Source organism: Clupea harengus, chromosome 4 (genome assembly GCF_900700415.2).
Source record: "Clupea harengus chromosome 4, Ch_v2.0.2, whole genome shotgun sequence".
Classification (NCBI taxonomy): domain Eukaryota; kingdom Metazoa; phylum Chordata; class Actinopteri; order Clupeiformes; family Clupeidae; genus Clupea; species Clupea harengus.
In genome coordinates this window covers 18156982-18180252 of record NC_045155.1, presented here as the reverse complement: position 1 = coordinate 18180252, position 23271 = coordinate 18156982, and the positions used below count along the sequence as shown (strand labels likewise).

Here is a 23271-nt window from a genome sequence, read left to right as displayed (position 1 = left end):
ACGAACATCCCAGAAAAGCTAGCTACCTCACGCACATTTACTAGCTCACGCTAATCAAGATGGCGGGCTGGCAGAACGTTGACTCCTCCCCGAAATAATTGTTCCAAACAGTCCAACCCTCAGATATAACAACGTATGAAGTTCACGAGTTTTGCACTTACATTATTCTATCTCTCAACAGATAATAGAAATGTGTGAGTTACGCATTTTCACTTTTAACTAAATGCTAAATACTCAGCAGTTCCTTCCCTGCGTTCACGTCGCTCTTCCCTCCAGTCTCCCCTCTTCAACCCACCCCCCCTATCCCCATGACCTTTTGCCTGCCCCCTGATTGGTCTTCTGATGTACAAATAATGTAAAACACATTCAAATCCTTTTTTTCACCCTTAGACAAATACAAATATTTTAACAACATTGCTATACATTTATTTTGGATCACCAAAATATATTTCACACAAAATAACACAGTCCATGAATTACATCCACTCTGCAAAATATAAACCAACTGTAAGATCCACACTAAATGTTTATAACCATTTAATTCTATTCTTAACTTATGAACTTTTAATTCTATAACTTATGAACTTATTCTATTCATGAATGAATAAACTTAAATTATTACCTTACACCCCAAAGGGTTACAAGTAGTTCTAGTATATCATTTTTACAGTGTTAGATGTGGTAGTAATTTTGTTGTGTACATTTGTGCAGTCAAATTGAATCGGGCTGCCGATAGCAACACACTGTAAAGTCTTCAATAGTTTACTTAAGTCACTCCTCTGGCATTTGCTGAAGAAATGCATGAAGAATTTTCTCATATCCTCCACTTTAACATGGATATGGATGGCATCCATAAACAACAGGGAATGCAAACGTTATTTTGGCTTGGGTTATCACTGAAACGAAATGAAAACATTCTTCCATCCAATGGAAGCTCCCGGTTTGCCAACAGCAAATCGCCGCATTGTATTTCACGAACCCCCCTTAACTCACCCCTACCATCTTTTAAATGGGCGGTCCAGAAGGTCTGAAAATCATCCGGTGTTCTTTAGCGCTGAAATTGACAGTCCTCGTGTCTCGTATTTCCATTGAGCACATAATCATTTAAATATTACACTGCAGTAGCAAGAAATAGCCCGGCTTCACGTATTTGACAAGTGGTGCTGCAAATATGGGGAAAGTTGAAGGAGGAATGAAATGTGTGAAATACCTTCTTTTTATATTCAACTTCATATTTTGGGTAAGTGTTGAACTCTTAACTTTTATACATCTATGAATTGTAAATGGCGTGCTTGCTGTAGCTATGACATAAAGTAGTGCATGAAAGCCCGTTTTCTTTTATCAAAGCCTGTTGTATGGTGTGCATCTGAGCAAGTGCATGCCTCGATGGACTGGACGAAGCATTGGCGATTAAGCTCAAGAGAAGAAATTGCTTTCAGAAAGCTTCCTATGGTAATATCCAAATGGTCATGTTTTGTCGTGAAATGTCGGCGGGTATTCCTCAGTCTATTTTAATTTGAGTCTGTGAATTGTGCTGATTCTGGAAAGGATGATAGGAAGGGGGAGGAAGGTTGAGTCCTGGCTCGTCGAGCTCAAATCAGATTTTCCATTGAGGAAAATCCGCCCCTTTTTCCTACATGAAGCGTGTTTTGAAAAGGAAAGGCAGACCAGGCTACGGGCAGCATGGAAAACCAACTAAGCACTTGGCTAGGCGTTTTATGGGTGTTTTACCCTCAAAGACCTAAACTAAAAATGTGAAGAAAAAAATGTCTGCAAGGCCATTAGAAATAAGAGATAAGCTATTTTAAAGAGAGATGCATTTGAAGTGGAGTCTTATGCATACATACTTACAGTACATACAGTATATATATATTCTTTTCTGTTGCTTTTCTTAACCAAGTGTATTTTCACTTCCTGTGTATTCCCTCCACCATGTTACACCTGCGCTACTGGGGCACTTGGCTCTCCATAACCCTGTGTCTGTCCTCTGTGACTTGTTGTGACACTCAGCACTGCCAGGTCACAGGTGTATATGAGAGGTGTGTTACAGCTCGACACCAAGGGAACGATGGGCTACCTAGCAACCAGTCCTGTTGCCTGGAGGGGAAGAGATACTTACACGCTGAGAATCTGTGTCACCTGTAGTACAGTAATGTTTTCGAGAGAAGCTACGCTTATTCTTCAGTTATGTGTGCTGTATCAGATATGCGATTTAGTCATCAGGATTTTATGTCATCCTAAAACTCACTCCTTGTGCCCCCCCTCTATGGGTTAAACAGTCAGACTGCAATTCAGTGTTAAAGTGAAAGAGATGTGCTTATCCTAGGTCGTGTTGCAATTGATGTTCCTGATCCAGCAAGAAAGGGAATCAGAACCATTAAGGAATTGATTAAATCTGATACATCTAAGTTCTGTACAGTATGGGTCTGAATGGCATTTCTGTATTAGGGTTGGGTGGTCAGTTCATTCATGAAGCCTGGAAACAATAAGTAATCTGTATAGACAGAAACATGATAAGTTAAAGGACACTGCTGGACATTTCTGCATGCAGTTCTGTGGTGTGGTAGAGGTAGTGATGAAAGTTAAGGAAGTTGCAAGAGCAGTGAACACACTCAACACACTCTCTTGCCTCTCTTGCACACATACACACGCGCACACACACACACACACACGCACACACACACACACACACACACACACACATACGCACACACACTCTGGTTAAAGAGGTACCTTTCTGGGTAAAGAAAGGATGTAGACTAAATGAATCCCATAAACCAGTTTGATTTAGAGTGGGAGAGAGAAAGCAGAGAGTTTGATGTGCCGTAGCAAACTACTGACTTTGTTCCAAATGCAGATGGCATGTAACCGTTCCCAGAAACCTTAAAGTTCCTTCCTCTTTTGTGCACTCGAGTGGGGGGTTACCTACAGAGTGTGCTATGAGAAGGAAGTTCATTTCTGTGTTGTTTTGTCTTGTTTATTTTTACTTTCCATTATAGCATCTGTGTTCTGAATTAACTGTGGGGGGAAGCCATTGTAAAGCCAAGACAAAAGAGTACCTTTGATTTCACATACAGTAGCATGTAAGGACTACAGTGGTGGCGGCCAGACTCCTAGAGTTGACTTTACTATAGTAAGATCGAGAGTATAGTAAGATTGCCTGCACACTTTTAGTCTTCTCCAGCTTGTGGTTTCACAGGGAGTGTGTGAAAGCAGCAACTGACATACACTCCGTCATCACTGGCATGTGGTTAGGAGAGTGTGTGTGTGTGTGTGTGTGTGTGTGTGTGTGTGTGTGTGTGTGTGTGTGCGCAAGTGTGTGTGCGTGTCTGTGGGTGTGTAAGAGAGTGTGAAATCCAGCAGGCTTCCTAACAAATAAAAGCAGGGATAAACAAGGCTTTGTGAAAGATTGACATTGGCGCAGTGTGTGTGTGTGTGTGTGTGTGTGTGTGTGTGTGTGTGTGTGTGTGTGTGTGTGTGTGTGGCAGTAAGCTAGGGAGAGAAACAGTTGGCATGATCCTGACCTAAATAGATGGGATAGGGGAAAGAAAGGGAGCTGTTAGGAGAGATTCTCCGTCACGGCGTCCAAAGCCACTGACTGCCAGGGTCATTCTCTGAAACTGCCCCACAAAACCATGTGAGCGTTTCTAATGCAATTCCCATGTAGTCTTTCAATGGCACAGGTTGTTTCATCCTAGTAGAATTGCCTCTGTCACAGGTTGTTTTTTCCTCATAGAATTGCCTCCGTCATCTACACTGCTCAGTAGTAGTTTTTTGCTGTTATTCCAAGGAAGCCACCCTCCTTAAGTAATCTCTTGTCTGAATTGCTTAGGGCACTTTACTGTCTGTGCCTTCGTTCCACTGGACAGAATCAGAAAGAGGAGTGGGGGAGGGGTGGCCCCAGGGGTGAAATCTCTTCTCTAGCCCTCGATCAGATACAGTAGCAGCTGATTCTTATGTGGGTCTGGCCCTGATAAGGGTGGAAGTGTTCTAGCTCCTTTGGGTCGTAGAGAAGGTACTAATGTATAGCTGTATGTTTTATCATAGGTTTGATGTATTGATGACTTTCATTCAATGATTGCCAGGAAACAATTAACTGTAAATGATTGTATATGACTTCATAGTTTATACACAAATTGTTTGAATGTGTGTGTATGAGTGTGTGAGTGTGAGTGTATTTGCTACAATACTTGATTTAAAGTACCCTCATCAGCACTAAAGTGTACATGTCACATAATAGGGTGATGGCTGCTATCAAACTACCGGGAGTGTTCATCTGCTAGGAGGACAAGTGCAGCTGTGGAGCAGACGCCATGGTTTGCATATCATAATGAAACCGTGTGCACTCTTGATTTCAGCAAGCTTGCAATATCAACAGACCAGATTGATATTTACATAGCAGTAAACAGATCCCTTTCTGTATGAAGAACCTGCAATATGCCATATGGGCCATATGTCAACCAAAGCAAATGACACTTCATTAACCTTGTCCCTGCCACAAAAAAGTTACACAAACTGTACCGTGGATTTAGATATAGCCCTGTAACTTATGAGACTTGGAAAGCCCACGGACACGTCCATGCTTGGGTGCCTGTGTGTGACTAGAAAACCAGACAGTCGGTTTGCACACAGAATGACCCGAGTTCTTTAGTGAAAACAGGAGACAGTGTGCAGACCTTTGGTCTGTTCCGCCGCCTCGGGTGCACCTGTCAACAGTCTGTCACCTTCACAGGACTTGCGGGATGTGTGCAGACATCGTTGCGTATTCACCTGCTTGCTATGCACATATTTTTCACGTGGCTCCGTTAGAGAGGCGAATGCCCCATAAATCTTTAATGATATTGTCAGGGGCTGTCAGTGAACCAGTGGAAAGAACAATAGACAGGAAGCCATTAACTCTGGGACCCTTCGCTGGAAGTCTCTGGGCTGTGTCAAGACTTCAGAAGGAGGTGGTGGAACAGGCCTTTGCTGCCAGCTAGACAGTCGCTGAGCCAGAAAATACCCCAGCTCATGCTGGGACTGTCTCTCCCACTGACTCCCCAGAAAATCCCAATATTAACTACCTGACGTGTAATATTAGTGTACCAGTTGGATCAGTATTTCAGTCAAGTTTCAGCTCGATGTAGAAAACACATACCTTAAAAAAGATCCTGTCAAGACTATTGTTCACAATTCATTATTTATAAACCTTTGGAGGCATTTGTGTTTCATGTTTTCTGAGCAGCCTGTAGTTTGAGTGCTTTTGCCTCATTTCATGAGTAGTTCCACACAGACACATGAAGAACCAAATGCAGTTTAGACCGGAGGTCTGAGCAGCAGGTCCTCTTTGTATTAAGGAGGTGCTTATGGATCTGATGAGATGGAGAGGGTGTGAGGGGAGTCATTGTATTGTGGTTGGGCAATGGAGTACCCTATGTATTTCCCATGCAGCATTAGGCAGGCCACAGTAGGTGGCTCACACAGACTCTCTGCCCTCCTCCCCCTCTCTCTCCAACTCTCCAAACCCACAAACAAAGAATGAGACCCCCCCCCCCCCGCTGCCTCCCCGACACACACACACCACCATCTATTTTCCCGCCCTTTGAACTGTCCCACAAACTCACTCACTCACTTTCCCCCTTTATATCTCTCTCTCTCTCTCTCTCTCTTTCTTTCTCTCTCTTTCTTTCTCTCTATCTCTCTTTCTCTCCCTCTATATCTTTCCACTCACACATTCAATAATAACAAAGGCAATCAAAGGACCTAATCCACCATGCTTCAGAATAGCACGGAATGTGGAACAATGTGGAAGAGCACAAAAGAAAATGCTTTGGAACAATGAGGAATTGGCTGCACTGATCCAAGTATTAGTCACGGAACGAAACCCGTTCATTATGCAAAGCATTTTTCATTTTCTCTGACATACCCGTTCCAATCCATTTATCTCTCTGCTTTTTTACTCCTCTGGAAACGTCATGAGCACATTTATTCTCCATCCACATCTATCATAACACAATGTAATCACTTGTAGATTTACTTCTCAAAAATATAAACAATATTTTATCCTATTTTTGAACAAATATAAATAACTGTCTCATGTGGTTATCATTTGTATTGACTCATATACCACCTCATACAGTAAAGCATCTCGGGGTGCTTTGTGTGACTACCTGAGTTGACAGGTGGCATTGACAGCTGTTGATGTTCTCTCCCAGACTCCCTCTTCAGCTGTCAGACGCTCTCTAAACGGCTCTCAAAGTGCAGTCACCCTGCACTGATGGGTAGTTTCCTCCAGGCCCTCTGTCCTCAGGCAGCATGCAGCCCCTTAGTGAACTGTAGACCTGTAGGCCGCTGGCTCTCTTTCCCCCCACACATCTCTCAGGTGGTTAAATAAACTGTTGGATTTAGACTGTGGGATACCCAAAACCTATTTTTGTTGGGCCTGTTCTTCTTGCAGCCGCAGGGAAAATTAGTTAGTCAGATGTCAGTGTTAAAGCATGACATCATTAGCCCTAGCTGAGGTTACTCATAATGTTGTTTGTAGTGCCCACGCATATAAAAACCAATGCGTTCCGCCACCTCCATGTCTCCAAATTAGTGCCATGAAATTTACGTGGAAATTCCCTCAGTAATACAGTCCGTTTAACTGCGCTATGAAACCCTCTCCATAAAGTTAAAGGGGCACAAGTATTTCCATACATGTAAGGAAAGAATTTGAAAAACCACACCAAGGTCTTCTTTGTCCAGAGAAGCACGCCACTGCCTCAAGCCTCTGTAAGTCCCATCATGATTTGATGAGGCAGTGTGAAATGGGCTGTGTTTGGCCTTTACAAGCAATCTTTATTGTTTAATTTCTAAGTTTAGGGCTTGGCTTTTTGGAAGAAGAGCTGTGTGAAGACTACGGCAGACTAGGTGTCCTGCATGTGTCTATGTGTCTGTGTGTGTGTGTGTGTTTTTTGTTTTGTTTTTGGCAGCCATAATGAGTTGGCGACCATGAATTGCATGTCAATTATGGCCTGTACCCTAATTAAGTACACACACACACTAACATATACAGTATATGTACGCATATACTGACATACACACATACACTTTCTCATACACATAGACATATATGTGCGCGTACACACACTCACAGACACACACACACACACACCGCTATGTCAGTCACATATATTCCCACTCATTGTCTCATTGTCAGACAGTGGCTCTTTTGTCTGCGCTCTGAGGTACAGACTGGGCCATTGTTTTCATGCGGTGAGCAGGAGGGTCCCCGCTGAGGAGAGGGGGTGGATGGGAAGGGTTGGGGTGGGCAGGGCAGGGCAGGGCTGGGCTGGGCTGGGCTAAAGCAGGAGTGGGATGAGGGTGGGAAGAGTCAAGGTTATGGATGTTGGATGATGGTGCAGGCAGATGGGGTGAGGGAACCAGTGTTAGTAAGGCAGACCTCACTCCAAAACTGCATCAAAAGGCATTCTTGCATTTAGTCGATTTGATTGATGATTCTTACGTTTTCATTACCTTACATATAGATACTTTTAAGCGGGCAGTAAGGCACATGTTTGTTTTCCCTGGGAATCAAACACATGACCTTGGTGTAGTTCACACCCTGCCTGGGGCTACAAGAACACATGGAGGGGAGGGTTGTGTGAATGTAATGTTAGCCCTGAAGCTGTGTTTGCTGGGTCAAGCCCTCCATGACCCTGTTGGACCTACAATACTGCTACAGTACCCCGCACCGTGTTCTTGAAATTCAGTGCAGATCTCTTAGCAGCCTGCTGAACAAGTGAAGGGCATCCATTATATTGTTTTACCATCTGTTTTAAAACCTCTTCCCTCAGAGTTTACTTCTCCAGTGCAGTTCTCCAAGACTGTAAATAGTAATGGTAGTAGTTGTTGTAGTATTAGTCTACCCTTTAATTACAGAAGTCTCCACTCACTTTGAACTCTCTGTCTGCTAGCTTAATAGGCCTTTAAATGTAAGTTGACTTTAACCTGGAGCTGCGGTGACACATACATTTAGATCCACAAACTCTTTGGTGTTTAGCATGTTAGCTTGTGAACAAGTCCATTCTTGTTGGGCGTGAGTGTGAGTGATGTGAACTTATTGGTCACCCTAAGTGATTATTCAGCAGCTGACAAGGGTACTTTTCCATTGCTGCATGCTAAATGTGTACAGTTTAACATTCTCAGCAGAAAGATTGCAGGTCTGTGTAAGCAGAATGTTTGTGCTTGTAGGTACGGATGGCAGATGGCTTATCATCACAAAATGCAAAATTGTAATTTTTGGCAGCCCTTAAATTTGTTTAAAGAGTGTGAAAAAAATCCAACCCCCATTTTAAAAATACAATCTTAACCATCAACACTTCATTTCCATTTTTAAAAAAAACAGCGTGGAAAATTACAAAGACGTCTCAAAATATATGGCTCTTAAGCTCAGCAGAAAAGGCCTATTTGAATGTTTTGAATTCTTTCCTAAAACCTTTTCATGTAGTCTGAATTGAACTCGTGGCACGAGAGTGAAGGCTTTTCATTCCTGCTCCGGACAGAGGGGCAACACTCCAGCCTTGAACAGTTCACAGTCAGAATGGAAAAATCAGAACCTTAACTTGAGAGATGAATTACAGGGTCGAAGCCACATTGCATTTCATAACAGATTCACACAGAAAATGTTTTGAAATGGTTTCTCAATATTCTGTCCTTTAGATATGTTTTCTGACTTAATTTTTGTGAGAGTTTCACTAAGATTGGATTTATTTATTTCATAAACGATACAGAGTATCAACTATGCTAAAAAGCAAACTAGCATATCAAAACAACAGAAAGGTCACAGTAAAAGCTGTCTTCCTTAAAGGTCTACTATATATATAATAACAGGTGTGTGTTTCTGTTCCCCTTGCAGTTGATGGGCTCTCTGGTCCTGGCCGTGGGACTCTGGCTGAGGTTGGACCCAGAGGTGGTCTCACTGCTCAGTGATGAGGGAGCCCCAGACACCTTCTTCATCGGTGAGTACTGGAACAGGACAACAGCGTTTGGCTGACACTGTTTCTGATTGAAGTTTCATTGTCTCTGCAATTGTTCATAGAAGTTTTTGTTAATGCATTAATGAGTATTAATGAGTAATGCCTTTGTGATTAGCTAGTGAAATGTATTAAATGGATTGTTCAATTTCTGAATAACAGCAATAAAAAAAGTTTCCCGTTAAACAAAAACGCTCTCATTCAGCCACACCTACATTTCCATGACCCCACAGGCCACATGTCTCTCATTAAGCTGCATGAAAATAGCAGTTTCTCTGAAAAAGAAAGGAGGAGGAGGAGGAGGAAGCAAAAAGTATCAAGCAACAAGCAATCTTCAGAACGACATGTAGGGTTTTTTCCTGAGGGCCTGGATGGCACCGTGGAAACCTTCCACCCGGCGGCTCGGAGATGTTCTGTGTGGGTTCCGTCTAGAGTTGCCGTTAGGCAGGGGTTGCCGTGGTGAAGTGAGCCGCAGACGTGGCCCCGGCTTGCCTTCGGCAGCTGTGTGGTGTTTAGAAAAACAGGAAGCAGGGGGTCTGTGGATATAAATACATGTGGGGGGAAACCGCAGGCCCATTGCCTGTGGCACATAGATGAGACAGGTCTGAAAAGGCAACCTGTGTGGAGGCAGTATGGAGGCAACCTCCTCGCCTGCCTCCATACTCCCCCCAGCCCAGCCCAGCCCAAACCCTGGAGGCAGATGGCACTCCAGGGAGTAGCAGAGGTAGAGGGCGCAAAGATTGCAAGAAGGCGAGCTACAGTGGAACCCCCGTATCTGTGGATTCGGTAATCATCGATTCAGTTATCCGCGTTTTACCGTGGCCCGAACATATTAAGTGGAAAATTCCAAAAATAAACAGTTCATTAGTTTTGAAATCCACCCTGTCGCATCTAATACCTGACTCAATCGTTTAAGCGCATTGCATTTCTCATGTAGGTCTGTCCTTCATCCATCAATCCTCGCTGCATTCCATTAGTTTCCTTCATGTTTTGATCAGATTGAGGGGCTAGGACATATTGAAAGGAACAAAGTAATAATACATTTATATTTACCCTTTGTCTCGCCCTATAGCCACACTGTCCCACTTTCCTGCTTGCCAGCCTCTGTCAAAAACTTCAGATCCCGTTCATTAGAGAGAGATACTACATTCACATTTTTACAACAATATATTGTCATAATTGTCTTATTTTATTATTAGTTATTGTTGTCTTATCGTGTGTAATTTATAATTAAACTTTATCATAGGATGTCCACAAAAAACAAGTTGTGTATGGTGTTTGCTAATATTCGCAGTTTCGGATATCCGTGGTAGGTCTTGGAACATATCACCCGGCGGTTTCAGGGGCCCTATTGTACAACTGCTGCAGCACTGTGAAAAACAGCCATTAGGTGACAAGAAAGAATATTTCCTTTTTGTTTCCACCTTTCTTCCATTTTTTTTTCATCTGCTGATTTAATGAGCGTGGTGACACAGAATTGGAAGTTCATGTCATCTTAGGGCCCGTCCACACGGAGCCTGGATTGCCTGAATCCGGAAAGAAATGTTGCCGGATCGGCCTTGCGTCCACAAGAACCCGGCGGATTGGGTGACTGAATCCGCAACCTTTTCAATCCGGTCTCCAGAGTGGGTAGATTCGAACCCGCTAGGGAATCCGTGTTCGTGTGGACGCCCGATCCGCACACTTTCTAACCCGATGACGTAATTGCCCCACGTGAAAGCCCCGCGCTTCAGGCAATCCAGGCTCCGTGTGGACGGGGCCTTAGGCTGAGGTTGAAAAGAGCTGGGAGCTCAGGAAAGCAAGCTGTGAACACACTTTGATCCCCTCCCCCAGGCATGCTGAGGAGACGTGTGGCCTTCACCTCTCAGCAGCTGTACTGTCCTATTGCCCCACAGAGTAGATATTTAAGCAGAAAAGGTTCAAGGAAATACCATGACATTCATTCATATATAATTGTGATGATGGTAGTCCTGGACACCATCAATTGTCAAGGTTAGATCTGTAATGATTTAACGACTTTGAGGCTGTTATGTTGGGTATTCACTGGACCAGTGCCTGAGTGGCGACTAGAACTGAACATGAATCCTGTAAGATGTAGGTTGTGTGTCTGTCATCTCTACTGGATGCAGTGCAGTGGCTCGTGCCTGTACGCCCTTACTATGCGCCAGTCAGCGCTGAGGTTTGCAGCAGGGCACTGCATGCCAGGGTCCTTGCGTCACTCTTCCTCTTTAGTGGGTGAGGTGTGGAAGCATCAGCCTGAATACGGTCTAGCTCTGTTAGATATGCCATTAACCCTTTAGGTGGCCCATGGGATAGGTTGAATACAGCCTTGCTCTGTTAGATATGCCATTAAGCTGTTCGGTGGCCCGTTTGGATTGCTGTTATATCCACACGGTCGTTCAGTTTTGTTGGCATGCTTAGATTGTTGGGATCAGGTTGGTTACTTTTGCCTTGTCAGAAACATGGCCTGTCAAGAAAACTTCCGTTGGATGTCTTTTCACTGTATGGGTGAATGGGTTTCACTGTAACAGAGAGAGCGAGAGACAGAGAGAGAGAGAGAGAGAGAGAGAGAGAGAGAGAGAGAGAGTGTATGTGTGTGTATTTATGTGTGTGTGTCAGTCTGTGTCTATGTATGTATGTATGTATGTATGTATGTATGTATGTATGTATGTATGTATGTACGTGTTTTCAGAACTGTTGAGGGGTGGGCAGCTCGTCGCTCAGACAAAACAACAGAGTCAGGGATCAACAGCAGAGTACCCTCTCCACGGTCACCACGGCAACCATGTAAATATTGTCTGGCTGTGGCTGGCAGGGTTGCTGGTGCAGGGATGACACAAGATGGCCTCATAGCCCCTTGGTTGTTTTGATTTCTCTAGAGCTTCATAGAGAGAGTCATCCAAGGAAAATGTCAGCACTTTTTTATGAAGTCAGTTTTGCAGACTATTGTCTAGAATGATGCAAGCCTTGTAAGGCTATCAGTGTTTCTGTATGCTTAGGCTATCAGTGTTTCTGTATGCTTAGAACTGAACAACAACCTTAAACTGAAACTCATTCTAATTCTTTTTCTGGATTAGGTAGTAATTGGCACAATACTCTCTCAAGATCTTCACATTTCTGATATTGGAGCCCACTGTATTATGACTGATAAAATTGCCTTTCTAAAAAGGTCATGGAAAGTTTAGTGAAAGTTTTGGTTTTCAACAGGTATAAGAGAATTTGACCTCACAGAATGGAAATCTCTTTTCCTATGCGAGTTTTGAATTGTTCTCCACCAAACTAAATCACTCATCAGGGTTTTCCCTTCGTTTCCTTTAAAGAGTTGAACTTGTGTGAAGCCACAAGCAATGGAGAGCCCACATTTCTGTGCTTGAGCTTACAGTTTCTCATATCAGACGGTTGTGGTCTATGAAATCTTTTATTTTTATTTAATATCATGCTCAGTTGGTCTTTGTTCACTAATTCAAATCATCAACCATCTTATGCTAAATGCTGAAGTCATGATCATGAAGTCATGAAAATACTTTGATTACCCTGCTTAGACACTGAATCAAATCTAAATTGTATTGCTCAAGTTCTTTTGACAGCATGGGGTATCAAGAGCTCATAAAACCATGATTTAGTCAGATTAAGGGTGGAAAACAGGCTGGCCTCTGTGGACCGCTCCCCATACAACACCCCCACCCCCAGCCCCAGCCTGACGCTCAGGTACCCCTGGGGAGCCTGGTTCTGTTTCCAGCCCCCACTGCCTCATCTGGGGCAGGCAGAACAACAGCAACAGCAAACCCCCCAGTGGCTTCATTACACCTGGGTAACAAGAGATGCTGCAATTACCAGTCCCCACCCCTGCCAGTCCTCTCCTAACATATACAAACACACTCACACACACACACACACTCTCTCTCTCTCTTTAACTCTGTCTCTCTCTCTCACACACACACACACACACAAACACTCTGACTCTCAGAAACAGACACATACAGTATCATCAACAAAGCGGCTCACTTCGGTAACCAATGGGATCGCCTGAATTATGTGAGGTGGTCTGTGGTTGCCATGTGCATTGCCATGTTCTGGCAGGCTGTGTCCTCCCCTCCCCTCCCCTCTCCTCCCCTCCCCTCCCCTGCCCTGCCCTCCCATCTCTCCCAGAGGTAATGAAGAGGATAATGAGGAAATTGGGGACCAAGCTTCTTGACATCATCTCTTACACCGGTGTGACCTCGCCGCTCCCTGGCAGATGTTTCCATGTCCTGTCACATTTTCATCTTTTGTTCCAATCCCACAGTGAGAACACACTGCCACCTGCTGGAGTGTCTAAATACTGCAAAGGGAAGCTTTAGCTTGCCTGTATATGAATCCCTGATTAATGTTGGCCTCCATTGTTTTCTTCCAGGTGTATACATCCTGATCGCTGCTGGAGCACTGGTGATGCTTGTGGGCTTCTTTGGGTGCTGCGGGGCCGTCAGGGAATCCCAGTGCCTTCTGGGTCTGGTAAGTCAAAGCCAGAGAAGGGAGCTAGACATATGAAAATTACTATACTTGATGACTAAACAACAAAATTAAAAATAAAATAAAAATGAAAGTAATTCATGATTAGTCCCTATAATGGCCTTTTGCTCTGTGATCCCAGTTTTTTGCCTGTCTCCTGATCATCTTCGGAGCTGAGGTAGCCGCAGGTGTGTTTGGATTCTTGAGCAAAGACAAGGTGAATGTCCAGACTCTTTTTTTACCAAATGGTGATTCTGACTGTTATGTTAAGTAAAGCAAAGCATGAGCAATGTTTCCTTCCTCTTCAGATCATTGAGGATATTCAGAATTTCTACGCAGAGTCCATCAAGGAAGACAACAATGGCACAATGATCCAAAGCTACAACAAAGTCGTGAGAAAATATTGAGTATATTTTTTAAAGATCTGTTCCTGCATTCTAACCTCCTATGTCCTATTCTCTAACCCCTGCTGTGACTCACACAAGACAACACTGGTCTTGGGGGGTTGTACAGTAGATCAAAGACAATACTGGTTTCTGGGGGTTGTACAGTACATCAAAAATGTCTGAGGAGTTCCTTATACCTTATAGTGAGTGTTAGGCTGGTGCCCTGTTGTGGTAGATGGTGTTTGTGGAAGTGTGCTGTCTAGTGCAAAAAAAGTCCTGCTAGAAGTTACATTCCCACAATATTTACTATTTCTGTGAGCTTATGAAAGGCCATGTAACGGTTGACATCGGTCCAGTAGTTAGAGTTAGACCGCTAAAACCGGCAACCGCAAAATGGCTATACAATGGAATTCAACGAATGCACCTCAAAGTAAACCGCTTGTTTTAGCCCACCCCATTCAGTGCCTGTAGTTGTTTATCGAAGGGAGGCGCTCTCCTTCAAGCGCCCACTCCAGGACCACATGGGTGGCCAGTCAATGACATGCACTGAATGGGGTTAGGGTCAGAGACCGGACGAAGAGAGAGGTAAAACACTGACTGTACAAACAGTCATTTTATAGTTACATGAAAGGGAAAGGAAAATAATAACATTTATGATCCTATCAGTGGCTAAAACAACCAGTTTACTTTGACGTGCCTGCTTGTTCCATAGAAGATCCATTGTATAGCCATCTTGCGGTTGCCGGTTTTAGCGTTCAAACTCTGGACTGACTGTCCCTATAAAGATTTCATCTAAAAATATTTTTAAAAATCCAGAAGTTTCTCTTTAGTACATTATTAGAAATAATCATTGAAAATGTGCCAGTTCAGTTTATATGCAGAAGGGAACAGAGAGAAGATTCTTCTAACTTCCAAGATGCCTAATCGCACACAGTGACCCCCCTCGAGGTTCTTGTCTTACTCAGCTTTCTCTTCCTCTGTAGCTGGGCTGCTGTGGCACTCAGGACTCCGCTTGTCCAGACAGCCCTGACTTAAAGGTAAAGACGAGTACTTTTTTGTCTCTCTGCAACGCAACTCCTATCAAATCTCCTGCATCTTAATATAAGGTGTCTTTCTTTGCTTTCACTTTCAGACCTGTGACGAGGCCATCAGTGAGTTTTTTAACAGTAAACTCTTCATCGTTGGATACGTTGGAATAGGAATCGCTGGTGTTATGGTAAGGAACTCTCACCAGTAATCTCTGTCTATTTGTTTCAAGCTTTCGAAAGTAACACACTCAAGTATTCACCGCAGGAAAGCTACTGTAAAGTGATTCTGAAATCATGTCAAGCCAGAATGTGTCTATCTAACGTCCTATCTAACGTCCGCTAACAGTGTGACTTCTTGACTTCCACAGATTATCGGCATGATCTTCAGCATGGTTCTGTGCTGTGCGATACGGAACAGTAGAGAAGTGATCTAAGCTACGGGCGCAACCACCCCACCCCCATCCCAGAACCTCGGGCTCTGCCCTAAACCCCTTTTGAATCATCACAAGAGCCTTGACATCAAATCCACCAGCATGAAAGATCCCCACTGGCTGTCAGTGGAGTTTGTGCCCTCCTTTCCATAAACCTTAAGAATGAGACTAGTGCTTGTTTTAGATGGCTGAATGCCATGACACCTTTTATAACGTGTTAGGACATGGGACTCTTCTTTTTTTTTTTTTTTTGTCATTTTTTTTAAATGCGTCGTTATTTTGTTATATTGCTGTAATATCAATAACGTATCATGGTTATGGACATTTGTTCTTCCATTGAAACAGTAAACTTATGTCTAAATATATCTTTGGATATAGTAAGTCTGTGAGGGACTGTAACTATGTTTTATTCCCATCCTAGATCAACTATTTACAGCCCTACAGCATTCAAGTGGATTGTATGTAATTGAGTCAGAAATTCACACTGAACTATATCTGGAGGCCTCTACTTGGCCTCAGATGTCAGTTTAAAAATATTATGTAATGTGAAACCATGGAGTATGTAAGGTCCAATGGAGGAATGATTGGTTAACAGAGCAGAGATATACACTGCTAGACATACACACACGTGTCTAGCTAGACATACACGCACGTGTCTGTCTATATATACATCACACGGTCAAATCTCAAGAGTACACTGTATGAAATCCTCCAGCCTAGAGGCACTGTAAGCACTATATACAGTTGGACCCCCTCCCCAAAAAACCCCACCTCTGTCCACCTAGCCCCCTCAGGCCGCTCCTGTAGTTGAGCCAGGGAGGCTGTTTGCATGATGAGTGACCCTTACTCCAGATCACTGTGAACAAAATACAGCACTAAACATATTCTCCCCATGAAATTATCATCAAACCTAATGTTTTGTAATCACTTCTGAGGGGCATACTAATTGCGGTTGCGTAATCCTTTCAGCCTCTACTCCATCTTTATGGTAAATATAGCATGCTCTGAGGTACACTAATACAGTAGCCATGTCTCTCTCCCATACTCTATATCTGAATGGGTGTAAAGTTGACCAAATTACATATGGTAAATACACTGTGCTGATGCACCGCTCTTCATGCAAGAGTCACAATTTGCCCAGACTGTAAGCCTCTGGGTCTACAGACTGTACATACATCCTGCATGTAGCTGAATTAGCTTCAGGCTTGTAGCCCTCTGACTGAAATGGCACCTATGCCTTTTCATTGACATACAAACAGTCCCTTTGTCCAGTCCGTCCTCAAACCATCCTCTTGACACAAAAGGAAAGATTTTTATTTGTATAGAACTGTTTGTACATTTCATTTTGTATGCTAATGTTGCTCATTGTGTTGCGTGTGTAGCTAGTAGATCATTGATGTGCTGTGTGATAGTGATGGTTTAAGACCCGTGTAAAAGTAAATAGTGTTTGATTATAACACTCAAGGACACATGTCCATTTTAAACGTGCCTTTCATTTTTAATAAGCAAAATTCTCCTTCTTGTTGTTATTGTTGAATTACTCAACTTTGCTCGTTCACATTTATATTAGTAAGTGAGAAAGACTATCTGGGTTTGTGGGAACATGAAGTAACAGAGTGAACAGTGAGTGAGACCCAACCAGGAACTGAGGGATTATGTTGTGTCCACCTAGAGATGCTGTTTTGCATTAGACAATAGCTGATGATATGTTTGCTCATACATCCCTGATAGGACTGCTTAAAGTCTGTAGGATTAGTTGTCAAGCATATCTCCAGTCAAAGGTAGTGGGGATGAGAATTTGAAGTTAATATCATGATAATTTGTGTACATGTTTTTTTGTACATGGTAGACATGAGCAAATGTGTTAGGGGTTTTTGCTATAATGCTTTCATACACTAGAGAACTAGTTGACTGGGGGGTTTGTTTAGCATGCAAAACTGGTGAGTGAGAAAGTAGTGTATCTTTAAACAAAGACAAAGTGGACCGGACGATTTCCCGTCAGTTTGTTGATTTCTTTTCCACTGTGCTTGCAAGAACATAAATGAAGAGATTTTTTTTGTACTGTAAACTTAAAGTTGTTGTAGGTATCTTTTTTTGGTCACATCTTTTTATGTGTTAATTTATTTGATGAGTTCAAATGGCAATTACGCTTCTCAGGAAGATCAGTGTACAAGAACCAATAAACGTTTTGGAAGTTTTGAGTGCTGTGTGTTTGCATTCTTATAATACAATACTTGAAATAACTGATGTTCTGAACATATTTGAGTCCAGCCAACTTTCACTGGCACTATCAGGCATGAACATTTTCAGAGTTGCATAACTAGAATTTAAAATAGAAGCAGTGGAATTATATGCCTTAGAATTTATTATGTGACCTGGCATACAGGACAATTCATCACTTTTCACTGTTCTTTCACTTTAGAGGCATACATCAAATATTAGTCTTTCATTGACACATGCTTGACATTCAAACTAGCTTGTAATGTAAGCTTCCTCTGTACATAATATGTGTGTGATGGTACAGTAATATGGAATTTGAGATAGTGACTGCAATGTCTGACTGCTGTGTAAGTGTATGATATGGATTGAATGTGTTAAGAACTTAGTTACTGTTATGGGTGTGTTGCTCATGATTGTTTTTATAATCATCATGAAATTATAAGAACAATGAATAACTTAGCATGTGTGTGACACTTTAAATAGTTAAAGTTATGTAATTACAAAGTGTGTGAGACTACTGGCATTGATATGATAAAATAGCAACTGGCATCAGAACCTGTGAGGGTCTCCTTTCTTATATGGCAGGCAGGCAGGGTGGTGTTTGGCACTGATCTCAGACCACATGCTAAACGCGTCTGCCTTCATGAAAGAGATGCCACCCAACTGCATCACCGATATCCCACTAGTCTTATTTTAACACCACAGTCACAGTATATCAGGAAATTGTTTTAAGTCACGATACTAGGGCTAAGGTCAAGTACAGTAGCCCTGGTGATTCCTCATATGATATACATTTTTGTACACATTCATAAATCAGACAGACTATTGTGGCAAAGGTGAGTCATTCTGGAGAATACATTAATATTAAGGGTCAAGAGCACATGTGAGTCCCATGTGATGGTGACATACTTGGGGATCGCCCCTTCGGCTCAGGCATGCGGTCCAAGTCTCATCTTTCCGGAGGGAAGCGTAGGGGCGAGCTAAAAAAGCTGACGATGCAGGAAAGGAGCATTAGCCATATGGAGCTGTGTGGGTTTATCCTTTCAGGCCCATTGCATCATGGACACGTTTCTCAGTCACATGGCCACTGACCAACACCCTTAAGCAGGTCTACACACACTCTAAGACAACCAGCAATATATCCAGGGAAACCAATATTGGGTCATTATTTAGTTTCTCTCAGTGACAGAATTTAAGACTAAGTTTTTTTACACAGAATTTAACACTAAGTTTTTTTACACAGAAATTAACACTAAAAATGTTTAGCCATTAAGTGTCCTCATGAATGAAGACTGGGGTGTGATGGTTGTTTACTGGCTATAACAAAAGGAAAGAAATTCATATGATTTCATGTGGAATCAACATGTTCCCTCATATACATGGTACAACAAAGAAAGAGACAGAGAAAGAGCTTTTTATTCTTCCTATATGAATATGAATTCCATATACAGTAGACTATAGGCGACCATATTTCTTTTGTTATGTCTTGTATGAAGGTTGTTAATGCCAATTCATCCCAATTTTACTCAATGACACTGAGCTGGTGCAATTATACAACAGAATCCGAAATAATTCTTTACATCGGAGTCCATACAGTCCATACAGACAGCTGGGAATTCTATTTTTATATGTATGTATAACATGTTACCTTCCGCCTGTACATTTTACACAAGATAAACTATGAAATGTTCTTATTTGCACCCATAAGATTAAACTCTTATAAACTATTTATAAATACAGAATACAAATATTCATTTTTTTTTTTACATCTACAGTGTACTTGCAATAGTAAATACACCACATAGTCATTGAAATGCTGAAACCTGTCCAGGGATCCCAAACAAAAAACTTGGTCCTATCATCAAGAAAGACCATCCTTGCTCCTCCTCACCCAACCCCTGGTTTGATTCCAACTCATTACAGAGGCTCCCAACCTGATCTGGGAATCTCAGTCCCTGGAATGATACCACTTGCCTGTTGGCCTGTGGCCTGGAGATGGACAGGGACTAGCTGAAACTTCAGTACAGTATTTTAAACATTATATTCAGCAGAGACTGAATCATTATGGTAACATAACAAAAACAAAAAATACAAAAAAAATAACAAAAAAATCGAATAAAATAGATACAACTAATAATCAAATAAAATGTAACAATAAATACATCACCATTACATTTTTTCATGCTGTTAAAAAGTGAATTTGTTTTTAAAAGTCATCGATAAGAGGCTATTGTTAATATTTTGAAACTGTGGCTATGTACAGAAGGGTCACTTCACATCAAGACAGGTCAGTGACAGAGCATAATACAGGCCTGAATGAGACAATGGCAACAGAAATCTTCAATCCCTCATTGAGGGAACATTCTGATACTGTTACAAAATCTGCTTTCTGTTAAAAAAAGCACACAGGACACGTGCTAAGGCCACAACCAGTCATACAAGCCATAATTATTATTATTTTCAAAACATTTTACAAAGATAAAACAAGTCAATTCATGTTTAAGCATTCATGAAGTGTTTATCGACCCAATGCACTGGTGTCTCGAAGCTGCTAAAAACATTACTTGGTTAGGACACAATTGCCTAGTTACAGAAGTGCCAGATAAAAAAAACCTCCTTCTGATCCGGGTCCAGTATGCAGAAGAAGTTAAATAGAGATGAGGGAACCATTGACTGAAATCACCACATCCCTCTCAACCCTGATAAGCTTATGTTAACATTAGGATTGCTGTTTTACAAAAGTTACTCTTATAGCTGCCTTGGTCAGTAGTTATTATCCCATCAAGCAATAGGTTTCAGGAGGTAGTCTACGAAGTGTAGAGGTTATAAGGACTTTGGCCCAGGAGGAACTCCCCCACGCCGAGGATGTACACGACTTGCACGATGCCAAAGAGTGGCGCAATAATTAGCACCCTGCAGCTAGCGCCCTTCAGAAAGGCTCCTGGACCTTCCTTCTGCATGATCTTACTGTAGAACAAAAGACTTAGCTTGAAAAGAACTCAGTTTTTCACAAGGATAACTAAATACCACACTAAAATATCAAAAAGAACATTTTTGGCCTGCAGCTGAGATCATTGCTTACCTTATACAATCCACCACACCATTATAGCTCTCCTCTGAAGTACTTTTCTTCAAAGATTGCAGTCTGGTCTTGATGACTGTGTAGGAGATATATGACCTCCATCCATAAAGTATTCCTCACTGGATCATTTTGTTTTGTTTTGTTTTATATATACAATATAGATAGATAGATCGATAGATAGATAGAACACAGAAGTACTCACCATCACAAGGGTTTACTGCCACAGCAGCTGTACACCCTGCCATACAGCCTGAGATGAAGGACCAGTAAAATGGCGCTTTTTCCATCTCTGATGGCTGTCCGAGATTATTCAGATGAGCAAAGAGGGGAAAGTAGACCATAGAGAAGGGAATGTCCCTGCAAAGTAAAAATGACAGAAATCAAATGGTCAAATGGTCAACTTCATGAACAGGTACTAATGAAATGCCTGTCTTTGATGTCAAAGCAAAGACTCGACAGTATCTTTGATGAAACTCACCTCATGAGTGTGGCTCCCAGGCCGGTGTAGAGCCCCTGTATCCCTCGTGTGCGGAGCAGCTCCTGGGTGATCTGTGTGGCAGAGACTCTGAGGACCGGCGCAGGGCCTCCACTGTAGGAACAGCTGAGTAGAGCGTTACCGGCACCAAACTTCATGGCGGGGAGTACCGCCAGCTTCCTCTGCTGCGCTGCTGAAAAATGGCCCAACGACGGTTCAAACAAACGTATTCACATATAGTCAAATCCTATTTGTTATGATGGTTTGGGCTTTGAGTTCTCACCAAATCATTGCCAATTCCAGTGTCGGCAATTTCACCATATCATTCCTTTTTGCTCACCGAGTCTGCCTGCATCCTGAAGTTGAATCTTCAGCATCTCCATTGGAGTGGTGATGATTACTTGACACATCCCTGCACCACACCCGGCCAGCATCTCCTTGAATACAGTAAGCCTGGACCTGCAACATGAAAATGACCCTTAAACTAGCTGAAGATGTAAGATGACTCTTAAACTAGCAGAAGATGTAAGATGACTCTTAAACTAGCTGAAGATGTAAGATGACTCTTAAACTAGCAGAAGATGTAAGATGTAAAACATCAGTGCAAAGAAGTGTCTTTGACTGTAGGTTGTAAAGATTTAGGTGGTGGGTTGAACAAGAAAATGAAGAAAATGTCTTAATAATCTAGTATAATGGGGCTCGGCGAGACTGAAAGGATGGAATTAATCTCTGTCAGTGTTGCTTTTCATCAAGTACTAGAGCTCTCTTCTTTCCTGCAGCTCCCGAAGAGAGGGGAAACGGTGGAGTCCTTACCCATCCTTGCTCAGTTTGTGGCGGAAGAAGTCATTAGCAGCCAGTTTGATTGCCTTCTCTGGAGTGACCAGGGTGAGATTGACTGCTGCACCTACAAGAAAAATAAGAATTCATCTTCAGGTTTGGTTTCACACTGAGAAGTGGCTCACTGAGATGGGTGGCCTGAATGGTGCCATTGAAGAACATCTCAGTGTGGTTGTAACCTGTTTGTGGTTCTGAGCCAAACTGAGAGAGACAGGAGGCAACCCACCTCTGTACATTCCAAAGTACCCCTCTGATCTGACTGTCTTGATGAGACAATCCATCCTGGTGAAACAGAACATGTACAGAGCGTGTAAGCAGGAATCATGCAAACTCTACAAAAAGGCCACAGCCATGAGGGCAAGACTATCAGAGGCAAAGAATGAGGGCCACTGTGAAGAAATGGGTAAAGTCCCATTGCAGAAACAATACAATTAAAGAGCATGTTTTACATTTGAGAAGAGAAAAGAAGAAGAAGAGAAGAAGAGAAGAGAAGAGAAATTATGTGTGGCCACGTGTTGTCAACACAGTCCCAGTCTGTTGCATCAGCCACACAGCTCCCTGAGTGTACAGTGAGAGACACGTGAGAATCTGATCTTACATGTTCCTGTAGACCTGCTGGTCACTCCTCTGATTCTGGAGCCTGGTCTTGGCCAGGTCAATAGGAAACACACAGGTTACTCCAACCAAGCCAGCAATGCCACCGTTGATGAGCTTGGCGGGCAGGCTATCAAAACAATAACAACAAAGTCAGACCCATTGCTACCACAGATATGGAGAGGGGAAAATGCGCTGACACAAAATGGCAAAAACGGTAAAAAAAAGGCATATACACATTTAAGTAGCTACTAATGCAAGCAATCAGAGATTACCCATCTTGCCAATAAATTTGTGGTATGATTTTCATGAAAAACAAACAAGAAATACCAGCCCTGTAACAGCTAGAGATACCAATACTGTCACAACCAGAGTTACCAGTATTTAATTACTATTTCACTACAAGTAACCAGTGAAAGTATTCTAAAGAATTACATCAGTTTTACATGCATGTCAGTGAGTAGTTTGGAAAAACTACACATAAATACCTGATTTGTTGTTGAGTCATGGTGAGCTCTGTATGTAAACTAGCCCAGCTGCTGGCTTTGGTCAGTGAACCTGAGGTAGCAGGCGGGATAGGAAGCACAGGGCGTCACTGAGCCCCGAGTTTCAACTCGTATTTATAGGGTTGAGGGCATCCACGCCTGCACGCCTACACCCTCTCTCCGCCCACTTCACCTCTGGCCTCAGGCACATACTCACAGTCACATGCTCAAGCCCCTGCAGGCCTTAGA

General features: G+C 42.6%; 2 protein-coding genes across 2 annotated transcripts; one reads left to right on the top strand and one right to left on the bottom strand.

Moving 5' to 3' along the window:
- Window positions 1–1018: 1018 nt before the first annotated feature.
- tspan2b (tetraspanin 2b) lies at window positions 1019–17527 on the top strand. Its single transcript, XM_012834517.3, has 8 exons — window positions 1019–1240; window positions 8879–8981; window positions 13390–13487; window positions 13627–13701; window positions 13793–13876; window positions 14854–14907; window positions 15003–15086; window positions 15267–17527. The coding sequence occupies exons 1-8, from the start codon at window positions 1172–1174 to the stop codon at window positions 15330–15332; spliced, it is 633 nt and encodes a 210-aa protein (XP_012689971.1). The 5' UTR covers window positions 1019–1171; the 3' UTR covers window positions 15333–17527.
- A 1533-nt stretch (window positions 17528–19060) lies between these two features.
- On the bottom strand, window positions 19061–23045 carry slc25a55b (solute carrier family 25 member 55b). The gene is made up of 9 exons (XM_012834537.3): window positions 23026–23045; window positions 22542–22667; window positions 22170–22225; window positions 21920–22010; window positions 21447–21565; window positions 21110–21299; window positions 20834–20988; window positions 20632–20707; window positions 19061–20516 (listed from the first exon to the last, which is right to left on the bottom strand). Exons 1-9 carry the CDS (start codon window positions 23043–23045, stop codon window positions 20357–20359), a joined length of 993 nt encoding a protein of 330 aa, XP_012689991.1. The 3' UTR covers window positions 19061–20356.
- Between the last annotated feature and the right edge of the window lie 226 nt (window positions 23046–23271).

Excerpts from the sequence above, each read along its gene's own strand:
- tspan2b (XM_012834517.3), top strand. The coding sequence starts at position 1,172 with ATGGGGAAAGTTGAAGGAGGAATGAAATGTGTGAAATACCTTCTTTTT. Across the intron at positions 13,877-14,853 it reads TCCAAAGCTACAACAAAGTC|CTGGGCTGCTGTGGCACTCA; the intron begins GTGAGAAAATAT and ends CTTCCTCTGTAG. Across the intron at positions 14,908-15,002 it reads CAGACAGCCCTGACTTAAAG|ACCTGTGACGAGGCCATCAG; the intron begins GTAAAGACGAGT and ends TTTCACTTTCAG.
- slc25a55b (XM_012834537.3), bottom strand. The coding sequence starts at position 23,045 with ATGACTCAACAACAAATCAG. Across the intron at positions 22,226-22,541 it reads CAGCAGGTCTACAGGAACAT|GATGGATTGTCTCATCAAGA; the intron begins GTAAGATCAGAT and ends CTGTTTCACCAG. Across the intron at positions 20,989-21,109 it reads CTGGGAGCCACACTCATGAG|GGACATTCCCTTCTCTATGG; the intron begins GTGAGTTTCATC and ends TTTACTTTGCAG.